Source organism: Cetorhinus maximus, chromosome 12 (assembly GCF_964194155.1).
Source record: "Cetorhinus maximus chromosome 12, sCetMax3.hap1.1, whole genome shotgun sequence".
Taxonomy (NCBI): Eukaryota; Metazoa; Chordata; class Chondrichthyes; order Lamniformes; family Cetorhinidae; genus Cetorhinus; species Cetorhinus maximus.
This window is the reverse complement of record NC_135890.1, coordinates 93,943,022-93,962,072: the sequence shown is the minus strand read 5'-3', so window position 1 is coordinate 93,962,072 and position 19,051 is coordinate 93,943,022. Positions and strand designations below refer to the sequence as shown.

The window sequence follows — 19,051 nt, the reverse complement described above, 5'->3', positions numbered from 1 at the left end:
ATGGTCCCACTGTTCCTATTCTTAAAGTGGCAGGGACCATGAATTTGAAAACTTTGTCTGTTTGCCCTCAATCTGCAGGGATTTTTCCATGCAAAATGTTTATGCTGATAATAACAGGAATCAGCCCTCCAATTGCTTATGTCCCCATCCACAAAATTAACAAATGGCTGCTTATTGTGAATACAAATGTTTCTCATGATTCCCTGCACCCCGCCCTGCTGCCTCCACTCTCCAGGCTCTCTATCACCCCTGCCCCCCAACCAGCATCCCCAAATCCTGGCTTCTGCACACCCATTCCAGCCCCTGCCCCCAACCTCTGCAGTTCCGGCTCCCCCTCTTTCCTTTCCATCATGTGCTGTTTCAGACATTGAGGGGACTTAGAAGCGAGGGTAGCCAGTTTTGGGGGGGTGCGGAAGAAACAGTGGTGGCGGAATGGGGATTATGCTGGGGGGAAGGAGTGGGGGGGACCAGAAGCGCCAGGATGTGGAGCAGCGGGGTGTGAGGGGAGGTGAATTTTACACTTATTCAGTTTGACCCGGATTTTCCCCTCAACGATGAAGAGTCAACATTCGTCACTGAGTGACGTGTCCAAGCCAAAGTGAATAAGTGTAAAACTATTGCTTATGGGAGCAAGGAACCAAAGAAGAAGTTTATATTAAAATGAATAGTGATGTAGTATGCAGACCCAAGGATTATAATGAAGAAAAAAAACCTCATTCATATGATGCCTTTCATGACTACAGACGTTCCAAAATACTTCACAGCCAATTAACTATCTGTGAAGTACAGTAACAGTTCGCACAGCAGCCAAATTCCACACTGCAGTGTCCCACAAAGACCAGAGAACTAAATGATCATTTAATCAGTTTTAGTAAAGCTGTCTGAAGGACATTTGTTAGCCAGGATAATTGTGAGAACTCCTTTGCTCCTCTTTGAATAGTGCTTTCTGATATTTTATGTGCACCTGAGTGGGCAGAGATGATCTCTGTTCAGTGTTTCATCTGAAAGACAGCAGCTTTGACCATGCAGCATTCTCTCAAGACTGCACTGGAGTTTAAACCAAGATTATGTGCTCAATTGTCTGGAATGGGCCTTGAACTCGTCTGGAATGGACCTTCTGACTCCGAGGCGAAAGTCCTGCCACCTAGCCAAGACTAACACAGGTCATGGCTAATAAAGCTGCAAGAATCAGCAAACTTAGTGGGAAGTAAAAAAGTACTGGAACATAAACCTAAAAAAGTGAGATATATCCAGCAGGTCAAGCAGCATTTGTGTAGAGCGAAACAGAGTAAACTTTTTCCAGTCGATGAAATTTTGCAAAGTAGACAGATGTAATCTGATTCTAAAGAGGTTGTATTATTGTTGTATAAGGATCAAGCCCACATGGATACTGTGTACATTGTATCGTCACTAAATCATAGTAAAGGTAGTTTTGCCTTGAGAGAATACAGTTTCCTACATTGACTTCTCCTTTTGCCCTGCAATGTCATCCTAGGAGTTTCTAATCCTACATGTAGCTTTCTCACTCATCTCCAGCTTTACTCCCCTTCACTGCTGCTGAAATGTTATTACCCTTGCCAGACTGAAATCTGCCTCTGTACCTTTCTCATTAGAGATTAATTTCTCTAATCATCTCCCCAGTCTCTGGACTTCCATCCTATGTGAAATGAACTTCATGCAAAACTACCCTACCCACATATCATTCCTCTCTCCTATCACTTAGACAGAAAAAAGATCAGACAGCTGCAGTATCATTTAGGGAATGAAAATATTCAAGGACTTATGAATAAGGAATGATGGAATGCTTGAGGGGAGCTGCCAATATTTGCAAATATTGGAAAACAATAACAATTGAAATAACAAAAACTAGATCCAGATAAAGGCCACATTGGAATTAAAATATAAAAATAACGTTTTATTCCATTCCAGTACAATATTTATTTGGCTGTGGTTGCTTTAGAAGCTGAGTAAGCAATCTATTTTTAATGCCCATTCCAAAAAGTGTTCAAGACTATAAGCATTTCTGTTTTGTATATCAGCAATATACAGAGAAGTTTATTGCAGTATTTTGCTTGTAGGCAAATGCTTTCATTACACTATAATATGATTTTGCAATTGAATCACTCCAACAACTGACTTGACTTGGCAGCTTATAATTTTTTTAATAAGCCAAGCAAATGTTTTGTTCCTGTTTTCAAAGCTGCTAATGTTTGTCATTAGTGATTTATGGTGATGGGTTATTCAGGCAATAGTTGAATCGCAGATGGAAAAGTACTGTACCAGTGATGATTTTTTTAAAATGCTGAATAACAGTATGTATTTTCCAGCCTGGTGAATAGGATTTAAGTTAATCTGCAAAAAAAAAAACAGGCGACAAGAGAAAAAAACATTTTTACACAGCATGCTATGATGATCTGGAATGTACTGCCTTAAAGGACATGGAAGCAGATGCAATAATAAATTTCGAAACCGAAATGGATAAGTACTTGAAGGGGAAAATTTGCAGGGTTGTGATGAAAGAACAGGGGAGTGGCACTAATTGGATAGTTCGTTCAAAGCAGAATGAGCCAAATCACTGTCTACTGGACTGTATCGCATTATTCCATGAAGAAAAATAATGGATGTTCTGATATAATCAAAGCATTTCTCATATTTTATAGCTGAGATGATACCAACATCACCAGCATAAACTGTCTACAGTGCGTCTAAAACATATTCCTAGCCATTTATACTTTAAATAAAACGTAACTAATTATTTCTGTTTTGAATTTTCTCTTTTCAATTTGGAGATCCTATTTTACTGCAAAAATTTGATTTCTAGTTTCACGTTACATGAAAGGAAAATATATAAATTGTCCTATGGCTTGTTTTCCCATATTAACTCATCTATTCTGTACTCAGGTATATTACATGCACTCCAAAGCTCTTTGGGGAGCCTGTGTGAACAAGTTCTCAAGCACGTGACCCAAAACAATATGCTCAAACCTTTAGAAATGCTTCAGTTGTTTACTGACAAATCCTGAAGTACCATGTCAGCTGTGCCACACGTTGACTTGTGCTGTAATTAAACCACAGAATAAAGCACAATACTGATGCAATATTTCCATAAACCCCAAAGGCTGCTAGAGTACAGAAAATAAATCAAAGCATTGTAGCCTTATCATTACTAGTTCATGCATGCATTTTCAGGCAACAAACATTTCCCTTACAGGATTGGACTATTTTAATAACCAATAAATTCAAATAACTGAAATAATTGCCCTCTTGGTTTACTGCACAATGCCAGGAGTTGGAAGTTTGAGTTAAGGTAGCCTATTCAATGCAGTGTAGGTTAATTTGATTTTATTTGCTCAATCATTTTTGTATGAGTCAAGATGTTGCTTAATTTCCAAGTACAGTAATGACCCTGAAATAGTTATATAAGCAAAATACTGCAGACGCTGGAAATATGAAAGCAAAGCAGAAAATGCTGGAAATACACAACAGGTCAGGCAGCATCTGTGGAGAACAGAGTTAGCATTTCAGATCGATGATCTTTCATCAGAACTGTAAAAAGTTAATGTGCAGTAAGTCCTCTCTAAGTTGTTTCAATTTAACATTGGTCAGTTAATGGGGCGGGTGTTCATGTTTAGCATTAAGAGTTTTGTTTTGATGTAATTTTGTGCTAAGTGTGATGTAGGGTTCTGTGATCCGATCGCCATTTTGGAGCAGCCTCTCCCAGTCGCTGATCCTCCCGGCTCTCAGTTTGCGGCTTACCTCTGCAGCTCGAAGCTGCTTTCACTCTGTAGGTTGCTTCCTGCCCCTCGTCACTCATCTCCCAACCCTCACTCACAGTGAGGGTTTGGGAAAGGAAAGCAGTGAGTGTGAGAGTGGTTGGTGACCAAAAGAGTTGGAGGCTTGGCCAGTGGGAAGGTTGGAGAGCATAATTGGCAGTGAACCAGAGGATTGAGGAGCCCAATTGGCAAAGAGTTTGGAGGTTTCGCCAGTGGGAAGGTTGGAGAGCATAATTGGCAGTGAACCAGAGGATTGAGGAGCCCAATCGGCAAAGAGTTTGGAGGTTCAGGGAGTGGGAGAGGCAAGGAGCGGAAGAGGTGGTGAGTAAGAGGTAAGTTGAAAGCATTAGCATATTTATTTTAAAGGTTATTTCACTTATGACTATAATAATTCAACAGTGTATCTTTTCTAAACTTAGTTTAATGTTTTTTCCCCCTGACGGGAAAGGTCCTATAGAATCTAACTGAAGCTTTTACATTGGCTGTAATGGGAAAATCTGATTTGCCTAATGTTTCATTTAAAGTTGCACTTCAGGAACACAACAGCCACATTAAGCAAGGAGTTACTGGAATAGGTTTTCAGCAAGTGAAAGTAGGGGAGGGTGGGAAAAGAACAAAAGGGAAGGCCTGTGATAGGGTGGAAACGGGGAGAAATTAAATGACAAAAGAAATTAAGGTGCAGGGCTAAAGGGAATGGTAATGGGATAAGTGAAGAAACAAAGGACATGGTCTAGATGTGTGAATGGCAAATGATAAACAGCTGTTGTCCAAAAGCAAAACAAGAGAAAAATGAGAGTATATCAAAACCTGCAAATAAGAAAAAGGAAACAAAATGGGGGCAGAGATTATGGTCGAAATTGTTGAACTCAGTGTTGAGACAAAAGGCTGAAAGGTTCCCAATTGAAAGATGAAGTTCCTTGAGCTAATACTGATGAAGAGGTCAGCGTGAGAACAAAGTGGAGAATTAAAATGACAGGCAACTAGAATCTTGGGACCCTCCTTGCGGACTAAACAGTGATGTTCTACAAAGCAGTCAGTCGATCTGTTTGACCTCCCCAGTGTAGAGCAGATGGCATTGCAAGCAATGAACATAGGAATCTAAATTGAAAGAAGTACATGTAAATTGCTGTGTTACAAGGAAAAGCAGTGTTTGGGGCCTTGGATAGTGAGGAGAGAGGGGGTAAAGGGCAAGTATTACATCTCCTGCACTTGCATGGGAAGGGAATATTGAGGGTAATTGCAAAATGGACCATGGTGTCGCAGAGGAAAGGGTCCTTCAGAATGCTGACAGGAGAGGAGGGGGAAGATGTGCTTGGTATCACGCTAAAGGTGGTGGAAATGATCAAGGATGACCTGTTGAATCCAGAAACTGGTGGGGTGATGGTGAGGACATGGAGAACCCTGTAGTGGTTCTGGGAGGAAGGGAAAGAGGTGAGAGCAGAAGTGCAAGAAACAGGATGGAAACTGTCAAGGGTCGTGTCAATCACTGTGGGGATTGAGAAAAAAAGGAAGACATATCTTAAGCATTGGTATAGAATATCACAATCAGAACAGACAGAGCAACTGGGAGAATGGAATAGAGTCCTTGCAGGAAGCACGGTGTGAGGAAGTGTAGTTGAGATAGCTGTGGTAGTCAGTGGGATTGTTGTGAATATTCTTCGATAGCTGTCCCCAGAAATGGAGAAAAAGAAGTCAAGAAAGGGAAGAGTCAGAGATAGACCATGTGAAGGTGAGGGAAGGGTGGAAGTTTGAAGCAGTGTTGATGAACTGGAAAATTTCAGGGTGAGAACAGGAAATGGCACTGATACAGTCATCAGTATACAAGAAAAAGAGGTGAGGGAGGGGTCTCAGTTGAACTACAAGAAGGAATGGTCCAGAAATACCACAAAAAGGCAGGCATAGCTAGGACCCATGCGAGTACACATAAAACGCCTTTATTTGGAGGAAATGGGCAGAATTTTTCCGTCGGCGAGCTGGGGGCGGGGCCCACTCGCTGACGCGAAAATGATGTGGGATGATGTTGGGGGGATCCCCCGACATCATCCCGTCCCATTTAAATATTCAGGAAGGTGGGGGGATAGTGCAATCAGCTGTCCGCCCTCCGACCTGTCAATGGCCAATTGAGGCCATTGACAGGATCATTAAGCCAATTAAAAGCCCTGCCCGTCCAACCTTAAGGCTGGTGGGCAGGCCAGGAGCCCCGGCGGGCTTCTGAAAAAACATGAAACCTCATCCACTGGCGGGATGAGGTTTCATGTCTGTTTTTAAAAAAGTTTAATAAAGTTTTAGTGATATTTATTAACATGTCCCATCTCGTGTGACATTGTCACATGAGGGGAACATGTTAATAATTTTTTTAGTATTCCATTTTTGAAGTTTGAAACACTGTCAGTGATCTCCCTGAGACAGCACTTAGTCTCAGGGAGATGTGTGCTCTTTTGTGCGCATGCGCGAAAGAGCGCACTCTGACAGTTGGGGAATCCCTCCCACCCCCACACAGGAAGAGCATAGCACTTCCCGTCGGGGGGCCCACTGGGTGGGCCTTAATTGGCCCGCCCACTTAAAATGACAGCAAGGCCCGTTTTGGCGGCGGCGATCGGCTGCCCGCCCACCGCCGAGCCGGTGGGACCCACCCGCCCATCAAGGGCAAAATTCTGCCCAATGAATGGAGTTAAGTTGTTGTTCAATATTAGAACAAGTTCAGTCAGGCAGTGAGTAGAGACTGGTTGGGGATAAAGGTGTAGAGATTGGATGTCCATGGTGAGGAGGAGGTGATTAGGGCCTGGAAACTGTTAAAGCGATGGAGGGTAACGGAAGAGTCATGGATGTTGGTGGGAAAAGACTGGACAGGGGGAGGAAAATAGAATCGAGATAGGAAGGAATTGGTTCAGTGGGGCAGGAACAGGCTGAAATGATAGGTTTGCAGAGCAGGCTTGTTTGCCTATTTGTGGATCCTGGGGAGGAGGTAGAAGTTTGGAGTTGGGGTCTGAGGTTGAAGGCTGTGGAGGGAAAATCTCCAGAAGAGATGAGGTCATTGACAGACCTGGAGCCGATGACAATGTCCAGTGGTGGGGTTATGGTCCATGTGGAAGTGTTAGAGAGTTGGCTGAGCTTCTAAGCCAATAGAGCTTTTTATTTTGTATTTAGTCATTCTTGGATCACCAGTGCAAATTTACCACAGCAGAATGTCAACTCCTTTTGAACAATAAAGATAACAAATAGAGCAGAAAAATTAAAATTAAGGAAATGGTACCAAAGATTTCTCTGAAATGGACATAAGTAATATAGAATCATTGACTAAGAGTATATGGGAAAAATAATTCATACTGAAATGGTTAAGTGGATTTATAAATGCTGGCCCAGCCAGCGATACCCACATTGCATGAATGGATAAAAAAAAATGTTCTGTCAAAATTTATGCATTTTTCATACCTCACTGTTAATGGGCCACATCCTGTGATAAGAATAATAGTGAGGCTAACAGTATTCACCGTTATGAAGGGGTAAATCGGTCCACAATTTGGGATCCATGTTAAGCACAGAAATCCAGACGTTGCTATCAGATGTACTCAATTCTTCCATAGGGTGCACTGTTGCAGTCTTCACTGTTGGACACTGAAATAAATGCAGCAGCATGAAAAATGGGTGATTGCTCAATAGTTCTGCACTAAAGATGGCAAAAAAAGTTAGGGCTGCATTCAGGAGTGAGTGAGTTTTTATTGGTAGAATAAATGGCGATTCCTACCAAACAGCCCCTCTGACACCTGATAATTAATTTTGCAATATGTGGAGCCTCCCTCAGAAGATAATTTATGTTGGAGATTTTTTAAAAATTAAACATTTTTTTACTTTTTCTGTCTCTTTTATTTTTCTCTAGAAAATATATAGGATTAACAGCCTTTATTTCACTTTCTGTACATAATTTGAAGTTAATTTATATTTACAACTTCCTGACTTAGACACTCTGCGTCGCAGTGAGGTTTTTTCAATTTGATTCATTGGAGAACTTCACTGTTTCTTGTCCTGCTCACAAATGCTCTGTAGCGGATGACAGTCTAAATCAGATGCTGATTAGAGCAAGTCTGCGCTCTGAAATCCTCAAAACTTTGTGGGCAGCTGTCACTGATGTGAATGATGAGAGCCATTCCTTTGCTGCTGACCACAATATATGGACCAGTTAGCTATTCACACAGTTTAACTTATAATTTGGTACAATAATAAGGGATAGTATCCAGTTTTATAACCTAAGCAAGGATACTGAATTGCAAATAAAGATCACACATGGCTGAACTTGCATGTTTACTGCTGAATATGAAAATTCAAAAAATCTAAAGGTTCTGCATTTCAAGCAATGTTTTGCTAGTGAATAGGACTTTCAGCCTTTGCTAGACTTCGGTTGATGTAATTTGGGTAATTGGTTCTGACAAAAGCCACATGTCTGTGCATACCCAGAGGGATCCATGTAATTGCACTTATTGTTAGATGTGCCTGGCCTCAAATTTATCTCTGCTACTTTCCTTCTAAATTTATTGCCTGATGTGGGGGAAAAAATCAGCCTCATGTTGTTCTGATTTGCAGATGAGCGCCATTATACCCATAGGCAAATAGATACCTATTGCTATTTTATGTCTGAGAAGGGGTGTCTTAAAACTTATATTACAGAAACGTATCTTGGTATGCCGTTTACTGTTGATTTCCATTATAAAACAATAGCAGCTGTTGCCATATTTCAAAAATGATGGCAATTTTGCATTCACTGCTTCTGTGCAGTAAGTTCCTTTTTCATTTGAGCCAATCCATTGTATGGTCCTGTTCTATGCAATGACTCTAGTATTTTACCAGAGAATACTAAATTAAGTAATGTATTTACTAACTTACCTGTTCATACTTTGTATTAGAGAGATTGCTCAACTGGGTAAAACCTGCTTATTCATGAGGTAGAGGCTGCTGCTGATTATTAATGTCACATCTTCGTAGCCTTAAAGGGCACTGAATAAGTTGTGTTCCTTTACCTTACTATATTTGAATCAGTGCCCTCATTAAATTAATTAAACAGCAACCAGTGTAGGCATTGAGGCAGCCCTGACACTAGAAAAGCTGTTATTTAAAATCCCCTAAAATGATGTTAGCACAAGGGAAACAGCTGATTAATGAATTATTTAAGTCTTAAGTTTATTTTTGATAGGTCAGCTAATAATGTAATAAATAGTGGTATGGCAGGGCACGTCAGTATTGTGGTGTGCACATCCTGTTCCATGTGGGAACTGTAGGATGCTTCTCGTGTCTTTGATAACTACATATACAGGAAGTGTTAGCTGGAGCAGCTCAAGCTCCAGGTTCATGAGCTTGAACAGCAGCTCGTATCACTGAGGTGCATTTGAGAGGCTGTGTGTTTCGTGGATAGCAAGTTTCTAGATGTGCTTTACCCACAGCTTAAGGTTTTGGAGGCAGATAGGGAATGGGTGAACACTAGGCAATCAAGAATGACCAGGCAGGTATTGCAGGCGTTCCTTGAGTACATCTTGTCTCTAACATTGAGATAAAAACAAAAAGCTAAAAGCTACTACGGATGCTGGAAATCCAAAACAAAAACAGAATTACCTGGAAAAACTCAGCAGGTCTGGCAGCATCGGTGGAGAAGAAATCAGTTAACGTTTCGAGCCTTCATGGCCCTTCGGCAGAACTGAAGCATAGTTAGGAGAAAGGAGAAATATAAGCTGATTTAAGGTTGGGGGGGGGCGCGGGGGGGGAAGAGAGAAGTTGAGGGTGTGGTGATTGTGGAGATAAGCAAGCCGTGATAGGAGCAGATAATCAAAAGATGTCACAGACAAAAGGATCAAAGAGGTGTTGAAGGTGGTGATATTTGTCTAAGAAAAGTGCTAATTAAGAATGGAAGACAGGACATTCAAAGTACAGCTCTAGTGGGGGGGGTGGAAAAGACTAACAAGGTTTTAGTTTGAGATTTAAAAATAATGGAAATAGGTGGGGAAAGAAGAATCTATATAAATTATTGAAAAAAAAAAGGGTGGGGGGGGGAGAAACGGGGTGGGGATGGGGGGAGGGGGAGTTTAAGATCTAAAGTTGTTGAATTCAATATTCAGCCCGGAAGGCTGTAAAGTGCCTAGTCGGAAGATGAGGTGCTGTTCCTCCAGTTTGCGTTGGGCTTCACTGGAACAATGCAGCAAGCCAAGGACAGACATGTGGGCAAGAGAACAGGGTGGAGTGTTAAAATGACAAGCGACAGGGAGGTTTGGGTCTTTCTTGCAGACAGACCGCAGGTGTTCCGCAAAGCGGTCGCCCAGTTTGCGTTTGGTCTCTCACCTTAAACCAGCTTATATTTCTCCTTTCTCCTAACTATGCTTCAGTTCTGCTGAAGGGCCATGAAGGCTCGAAACGTTAACTGATTTCTTCTCCACCGATGCTGCCAGACCTGCTGAGTTTTTCCAGGTAATTCTGTTTTTGTTTTGTCTCTAACATTATTCAATTCTGAAAGTGGTGATTCCTTTCAGGAGTGCAGCCAGAGCCACGCTCATAGCACTGCAGCTGGCTCAGCTGTACTGGGGTATTTGAGGGGGTTGGGACTGCAGGAGGATGAATGGGAAAGCAATAATGATAGAGGATTTTCAGTTAGGGGAGCAGATAAGCATTTCTGTGGCCACAGATGTAAATCCAGAATGATATGTTGCCACGCTGGTGTCAGGATCAAGGATGTCATTGGCCAAGACTTTACAGTCAGCATGCGGGGGTGGGCCCGACACGCCAGCGTGTAAAATGAGCGCAATGGTGTCGGGCATGCATCCCGATGTCATCACGCTGTCTCACGATGTTTCGATTGGGCATGCGCCGGAATCGGCTGCGCGCCTGCCGATAATTGATAGGCCTATTAAGGCCATTAACGAAATAATTAATGTCAAATTTACGCTGCCCGTCCAACCTTCCGGTTGGAGGCCAGGCGAAAAGACGAAGCGGCCTTTATGTTTTTTCGGAAACCTTGTCCACGAGTGGGATGAGGTTTCCTAAAGCATTTACGAATTAAATTTTAAAAATTTCTGAAACATAAAAACATGTCCCATCTCATGTGACACAGTCACATGAGGGGACATGTTTCATTAAATTTTTATTCCATTTATTTTTTTTCCCAAAGCGCTTCAATATCCCTGAGGCAGCTCTGTTCCTTGGAGATTGAAGTGCTCTTTTGCGCGAAAGAGCGATGCACCCGACTCTCCCTCCTCCTCCCCCCACCCCACCCCCCCCCCCACCCCCCCACACAGGTAGCGCGGCTACTGCTCGCTTATTATGCTGGGTGAGCCTTAATTGGCCCGCCCGCGCAAAATGGCGGCGCGGAGCCGATCGCGGGCGGCAGTCGGCTCCACGACCGCCTGCTCCTGCCGAGCCTGCCCAACATGGGAAAAATTCAGGCCATTGAGCAGCTGTAGAGTACCCTGAGGGTGGAAGGTGAATAGTTAGCTGTTGTGGTCCATACCAGTACCAACGACAGACATTGAAAGAGCAATGAGGTCCTCAAAGCGTAATTTAGGTAACTAGGGGTGAAACAAGCAAGTAGGATCTAAAAGGTTAGTAATCTCCTGATTACTGCCATTGCTATGCACGAGTTAGAATAGAAGTAGGAGGATTGAGCAGATGAATGCATGGCTGGAGAGCTGATGGAGGAGGGAGGACTTTAGATTCCTGGGACATTGGGACTGGGGGGGCATGTGACCTTTACAGGACGGACAGTTTGCACCTATCTCCTTGCAGGACAGTTTGCAAGTGCTGTTGGGAAGGGTTTAAAGTTACTTTGCAGGGGATAGAAACCAGGAGGTAACATTATAGAGGAAAGATAGGGTACACAAAGAATTGGGAAAGACAGCACTGGAGTAAGAAATAATAAGGCATTAAGCGAGATCAGATAAGACCGAATGCAATAGCAACTAAATTAGGTTTGCTGTCTACATATGTAAACACAGGAAGTGTGGTAAATAATGTCGGTGAGCTACAGGTGCAGATAGTCAAGTGGGGGAATGATGTTGTGGTGATAACCGAGACCTGGCTCAAAGAAAGGGCAGTACTGGGAACTTATATTCCTGGATACAAAGTTTTTAGGAAAGAATGGGGAAGGAAAGAAAGAAAGGAGGAGGGGTGGCAGTATTGCTTATGGAGTATATAATCAGTGCTGGAGAGAGAGAATGTCTTAAAGGTTAAGAACAATTGATTGGATTAAAGGTAAGAAAAATAGAGGTACTTGGTGTATTCTATAGGCCACCAGTGAGTGGAAAAGATATAGGGAACAAATTAGCAAGGAAATTAAAGATGTGCAAAAACTATAGAGTATTGAATATAGACTAGAATAGTAATGGTGTAAAGAGCAGAGAGGGCAAAGAGTCTCTGAAGCGTATTCAGGTAAATTTTCTAGGATGGTATGTTTCCAGTCCAACAAGGAAGGAGGCATTGCTGTATCTGATTCTAAGGAATGAGGTGGGTCAAATGGATCTAATGTCAGTAGGGGAGCATTTAGGAGACAGTGATCAAAGCTAACCTAAAGCTTATGGTACTATGGAAAAGGACAAGGAGCAATCCGGCTAATTTGGAAACAAAGATTGGCAGGCAAAGCTGTAATGAAACAATGGTCTGCTGTCATGAAAATATAATTTTCAAATTATTGTTGTGATTTGTTGTAAAGGTAGGTTAATAGTGGGGTTTGGATTAGTTTCTCTGTGAGGTTGTGTGTGTGGGGGCTTTAACTGAATTGAGGACAGCTGGCCTGGAGCTTTTGAAATACCAAAAGAGAAGCTAGGTTTGAAATGCTAAATACGTAAACATGGCTGAAGTTTTAGAATGTGAGGTGTGAAGAACATTTGCATTTTCAGATACACCAGAGTAATGAATTTCAAAGAGATGGTAAGGTGTTACACCTATCCATAAGAGGCTAAGCCAAATTGTTTATTTTTCCCAAAGATTACTGATAATATGAGTGTTATGGAATATTTATATTATGAAAAAAGTAAAGTTGCAAAGACATACTGGGACAATGGAATTTACATTAAAAAGGGAGAAACCTGTATGAAGGAGATGAGGTTATGTGTAAGGAAAGAAGGAATTCTAAGATCTAACAAGTGTGAAAAGCCTCTAGCCTATCAAGTTGCTGTCTACAGGAACCAAAGCTAAGAAAACTCACTGTGAATATCACTGTCAAGGGTATTGTGTGCTTTGCCTGGGTCTGTTGAAATCTATGTTATTTTACTGTTGCCTCAACAGAGGTGTAACTGGGAGTCCAATTAATTAGGGGAGCTAGTAGTTATAGTAATTTCTAGACCTAAGTATGTGCTTAAAACCATTTCTTTTATTAATAAATGTTTAATTTAGTTTCTTGGACTTATGACTGAATTCACTTATGACTGAATTCAAGGCACGCATCTCAATAAAAATACAAATTGCAAAAACAGTTGTGGCAGCTGTTTCAAGTTTCCCTCTGGGATTTGAGCAGCTCAGCATTTGCCATCTGCTGTGCCATAATACTGGCTTTGAAGAGGAAAAGGTTTGGGTACAGTCAAGGTACATTCCCACAAAGAGGAAAGAAAGGACAAACAAAGCCAGAGCTTCCTGGATGATGAAAGATATAGAGAGTTAGATGAAACAGAAAAAGAGTGTATATGACAGATGTCAGTTGTTAATACAAGTGAGAATCAGGTTGAATATAGAAAATTCAGAGGGGAAGTGAAAAAAAAGGAGAGAGAGAGAATATGCAAAGAGATTGACAGCTAGCATAAAAAGGAATCCGAAAGTCGTCTTTAGACATATACATAGTTAAAAGGTGGTTAAAAAGAGGAGTGGGGTTGATTAGGGACCAAAGAGGCGATATATGTAGGGGACATGGCTGAGACACTAACTGAGTGAGTACTTTGCATCTGTCTTTACCAAGGAAGAAGACATTACCAAAGTCGTAGTGAAAGTGGATGTGGTTGAGATAACGGAGGGGCTAAAAATTGACGAAGAGGAGATATTAGAACGGTTGGCTGTACTTAAAGTTGATAAGTCATCAGGACCAGAACAGATGCATCTAAGGATACTAAGAGAAGTAAGGGTGGAAATTGCAGAGGCACTGGCCATAATCTTCCAATCCTGCAATACAGGAGTAGTTCTAGAGGACTTAAGAATTGTAAATGTTACACCCTTGTTTAAAAAAAGCTGAAAAAATAAGCCCAGTACCTATAGGCCAGCCAGTTTAACCTCAGTTGTGGGAAAGCTTTTAGCAACTAGTATGTGAGACAGAATTAACAGTCACTTGGACAAGTGTGGATTAATTAAGAAAAGCCAGCACAGATTTGCTAAAGGCAAATAGTGTTTGATTAACTTTATTTGATTCTATATTATACCAGTGTTTTCATTTGCTTAGCCTTCATATACAAATAGTATTTCTATCCCAGGGAGAAAAAAAAACCTGCAGACGCAGTCTATGTTGGATCTTCATGCCATGTGAAACCACATTGACTAAGTCATTTTCTCCGATTCTGTTTTATGATAATACAAACTGCATCTGACATATCCAAATAATTGAGAATAGTTCTGTAGTTCCACATGTCAGAGGAAAACAAAATTGCACCAATTATCAGTTGCTGACTCTGCTTCTATTTTGTATTCTTGCTACAGTACCACAATTAAAAGTTTTCTAATTCAGCTTCTTATCAATTAATGCACTCCTATAATGGTTAGAATTGGGCTTTCTTTCAATGGCCTCAGATTGAGCTCATGAAGGAAAGATGATTTCTGTTAGCCAAATAAGTCTCTTATGACCTGAAACCTTCACCCTTGCTCATTGCTTAGGTTCAAAGGTTTACTAGGGATTTGATTCAAAACATCCATCAATGGTCATTTTGCTATTGGTACATTGAATTTTACTGCAGAGATGCTGTAGCCAATTTTTAAAAATTCATTTGCCCAAAGTCATAAAAATATATTGAAGAAATCGCTTAAATTGTCACAAAACTCCAACATCACCAGTGTAAAATGCATCTACTGGGAGCATAACTGCAAATTATAGTGTCAGGCAAAAAAAATCATATGTACAGTCAAAATTTTGTACATCACTGGTATCAACCTCTATAACAAAAAAATGATCAACTCAGGAGTGTTACCCTTCCAACCCCGCAATGTGCTCCTCTTTATGGCAGATTTCTTAAGTTCAATCATGCATTAAAAATACAAAGCAATCAAAGCTGTTTCCTTTTTTCTCTCCAGCCTTGATGCCAAGCAAAGAAGGCATACTTGTTTTTCAGGTTATTTTATACTAATTGCATCTTTAAATCACCATGTTGCAAGTAATTGGTATTCTAAATGGCCTGCATATGTCCTTTTCCCATGCTAATCTCTAAGAGGAAGGTGGATCTATTCCAAAATGCTTTGTTGAAAGCACTAATGGCGCTTTGCCTTGAGTACTGTACATCAAAAATATACAGATGGTTGGATTTAATTGTACCATATTTCATAGTGCTGAATGATTACAGTTGATTCAACAAAAAGAGGAATAAAGCAACACCAATCTTAAATTTCTCAAACTTGATGAAAAACCATTGTAGCATTAAGCAGCATTTTGCATAGTTTTTATAGTAGCATATTTGAATGATCATATTTTCTACTTGATAAATCATTGAGCTTCCTGTTCTAGATTTTGCATATAGTTCATCCCCGTTATACGACATTAGCTTTGTTACGGTGCTTTGTTATCTTGTTTCCCAAGTTTTTAAATGATGCAACTTGAGTTATATTATGAAAGGTGCTATATAAATGCAAATCTTTATTTATTTTTCATTTCTATCTCTATAATACAGTTGGTTACAACAGTGAATGGTATATTTTGATATAAATGCATTTTCAATCACAATAAAAACATTGCACATGGAGAAGTTTCAATTCCTAGATGTTTCATTAGAAGGAAAGTGAAAAAAAATTAGACAAATCACCCAATGAGTGTTTATGCATCCACCAGCAGCTGCTCACGAGCAACAGACACCTAGGAACAAGCAGCTGGGAGCAAGACATCTGGCTTTCTGTTTGAGGAAGGAATGATGTGTGGCAGGGAGACCTGAAAATAGAAAAAGATGAAAAGGGAGGAATGATTTTAAACTGCTATTGATGATACTAAGTTAGTTAAATAGCTGAATTTTCTAAACATTTACAGATTATTTTTACAACTGGAACCTGTATTTTGGAAGTTTAAAGAAGTCTTCTAAATACTTAAAATATTTCAGTGATATAAGGGTGATTTCGGGAGATGTCAATCTTAAACAATGACTAGGACCTCTTAAGTAAATCAGTAATTCATACACTGGAAACAATAATCGATACAGCCTGTACTTTCCCATGAAAGTGAAGTACAAAGCAGTGGTATTTTTGCTTTTAACTACCCAACAATATTGCTGTTGAAATTCTTAAACACATTTTCTATGCAATTAGTTAAATGTGCAATGAGTATTATCCAAGAAAGAAAATTTTTACCCAATATTTTGAATTTGTAAATGTAAATAAATACCTGCTTTGACTTTCAAATTATTTATAAATCTGTATCTTTCCAAACAAAAAAGCAATAAATTTGAGTTCAGAATTTGCCTTTGTGAAACTGTTCAACTTAAAGCATGAAGCAGTTGACCAACTGATTATCTGGTCATTATCATATGTGGTTCATTGGAGCCTGCTGTGTGCAAATTGGCTGTCATGCCATGTTGTATATAACAACAGTCACCGCACTTCACAAAGTACTTTGTTGACTGCAAAGTGATTTGGCACAACCTGAGGCATGAAATACTGCAAAATTTCAGTATCTAGTCTGTATACGGAGTAAAAGTATTTTCAAAGCCATCCAGTTGGTGTTCTTTCAGCATGGTTGATTTTAAAATATAAAACATTTTCCATGTTCAGTTTGATTGTGATGACCTATAATTTGCATGTTGTCAAAATTTTATAAAGGCTAATTATTTCTTATTTCTGCCCCCCTAGGTAATATCAACAAATGTCATATGGACTACTATTTCTTCCTGCTAGCAGCCATACAGTGTGTGACACTAATTATTTTTATTGTGGTATCTGTGACATTTGATCGTCACAAAACCAAATCTGGTATGCTATTCATCAATGGAAGAAGGCAGAATGCAGAACTGAAGCACAATCATACAAGAAAATAAAAATGGGAGCCATTGCTTGTGAAATATGCAATTATTAGCAAAATACTTGTAAACCCTTTCTTCAGGCACGTAATGGATTGGCTAAGTAGCATGCCTGGGCTCACCTGCGGACTGAACCTTTAAAGCTAAGGGGTGTTTTACCTGAATGACTGTTGCATTTCAACATATGGGACAATACAAGTAATTTCAGAGTTTACTGGCAGGTAATGCAGGCTGTTCAAGTATGTTTTTTTGCAAGGCAAGATTTCTTTTAGTTCTGTTTCAGATTTTCATTGCCGCTGATTTCTGAAATAAATCCACATGACATTCTGATGTCTTGTAAAATTCTAGTATTGAGCAAAAGGTCTGTCGTTTGTTTTGAAATTCATTGGGCCAACAATAATTTTTAGCATAAGTGGATATAACGAATATTTTAATGTACTGGGTAATCTTTTTATTGCGTTACTTATGTTAGTTAAGTGTTAACAAAGTGCTATGGTATATTAATTTTATATTTATAAATATAAATGGCAGTAATGCCACTTTTAAGCCCATCTGTAAAACAACCAAAAATGTAATTGCAACCTTGGCAACTCTGTAAATCATGTGTGTAAATAAAAGACTGAGAGGAATCCATCTCTCCAATAACCAGTTGACTGATTGGTAAATGGATAACTGGATTATATGTTACAGAAATTGAAAGCTGTATAATAAATGCTAGCTGATCATCATAACTTGCCAAATGCATGTATAATAGATTTGCACATTGTGGCCAGGCTATAATCCAACTGCTGCTGTTATGACTAATTTGAATTCTCTACACTTTTCTCTTACTGACAAAAGCACTGAGCACACCTGGCCTTTTGGTGACAGTATTCTTTTCTTCCTTAACATTGCAAAATGAAAATTAGAGCCATAAAAATTGAAGGATACATGTCACTGGGAGCTGAGCATTTCAGAGGATTGTTTTGAACGCACTGTAAAATTGTTGTTTAATATCAAATAAATGTCATTTGTTTTAAATGTAAAGCTGCTTCTTTACCGATGTTGCAGAAATGGATGAAAAGATATTGCCAAACTTGCGTTGAATGTTTTTAGATGAAGGTAGGTTTTTATTAAGAATCATATTTACATTTTTAAAATGAATTTCTGTTGCAGATTTTTGGATAGAGTTAAATCTGATCATCTGGACTCCTGTTATATGTAGAATTGCATGTTAACTGGAAGTTTTGGAATAAATGGAGAAAACTGAAGAAATTGGGGTTTGGTTTCTTAGAAACCAACCTAAAATGTAATTGAATATTTTGAATTAGTATGTTCCACAGACTCTGTTCTTGATCCAGCTCGATAAGTAGTTATTTAGATGGCTAGCCAAGATAGTAGTATTTACTATTGGTCTGGCCCTGACAATTTAGGTTTGAGTCTAGAAGACTAGTCACAATTTTGAGCTTTTTGAGTTCCTCAAATCGGAGGGAACCAGGGCCAGAATTTTCCGGTCGGCGATTTGGGGACGGGACCCGCTTGCCGAGAGGAAAATGACGCGGGATGATGTCAGGAGGAACCCCCAACGTCATCCCGGTCCATTTAAATATTGAGGAAGGTGGGCAGACAGCAAAATCAGCTGTCCGCCCACCGACCTGTCAATGGCCAATCAAGGCCATTGACAGGGTAATTAAGATAATTAAAGACCCTGCCCGTCCAACCTTAAGGTTAGCGGGCAGGCCAGGAGCCCCAGCAGGTTAATACATGAAACCTCATCCACTGACAGGATGAGGTTTCATGTCCGTTTTTAAAAAGTTAAATGAAGTTTGTCCTTTTTATTAATATGTCCCATCTCATTGTCACATGAGGGGGACATGTTAATTTTTATGTTTTTCTATTTTTAATGCTTTTTACACTGTCAGTAATCTCCCTGAGACAGCACTTAGTCTCAGGGAGCAGTGCGCTCTTTCGCGTGCATGCGCGAAAGAGCGCACTTTGACAGTTGGGGAATCTCTCCACCCCCCGCACAGGAAACGCAAGGCGCTTCCTGTCAGGCAGGCCGCTGGGCGGGTCTTAATTGACCCGCTCACTCAAAATGGTGGCCGGCCCCGTTTCGATGGCGGAGTTCGGCTGCCCGCCAGC

General features: G+C 40.3%; 1 protein-coding gene across 1 annotated transcript in view; it reads left to right on the top strand.

Moving 5' to 3' along the window:
• The window catches only part of slc15a4 (solute carrier family 15 member 4), an 89,707-nt gene extending 71,751 nt beyond the window's left edge, over positions 1–17,956 (top strand). The window contains exon 8 of the mRNA XM_078554110.1: positions 16,764–17,956. Coding sequence (XP_078410236.1) covers positions 16,764–16,948 — 185 coding nt within the window. The 3' untranslated portion in view covers positions 16,949–17,956. The remainder of the gene's footprint in view (positions 1–16,763) is intronic.
• Positions 17,957–19,051: the final 1,095 nt, after the last annotated feature.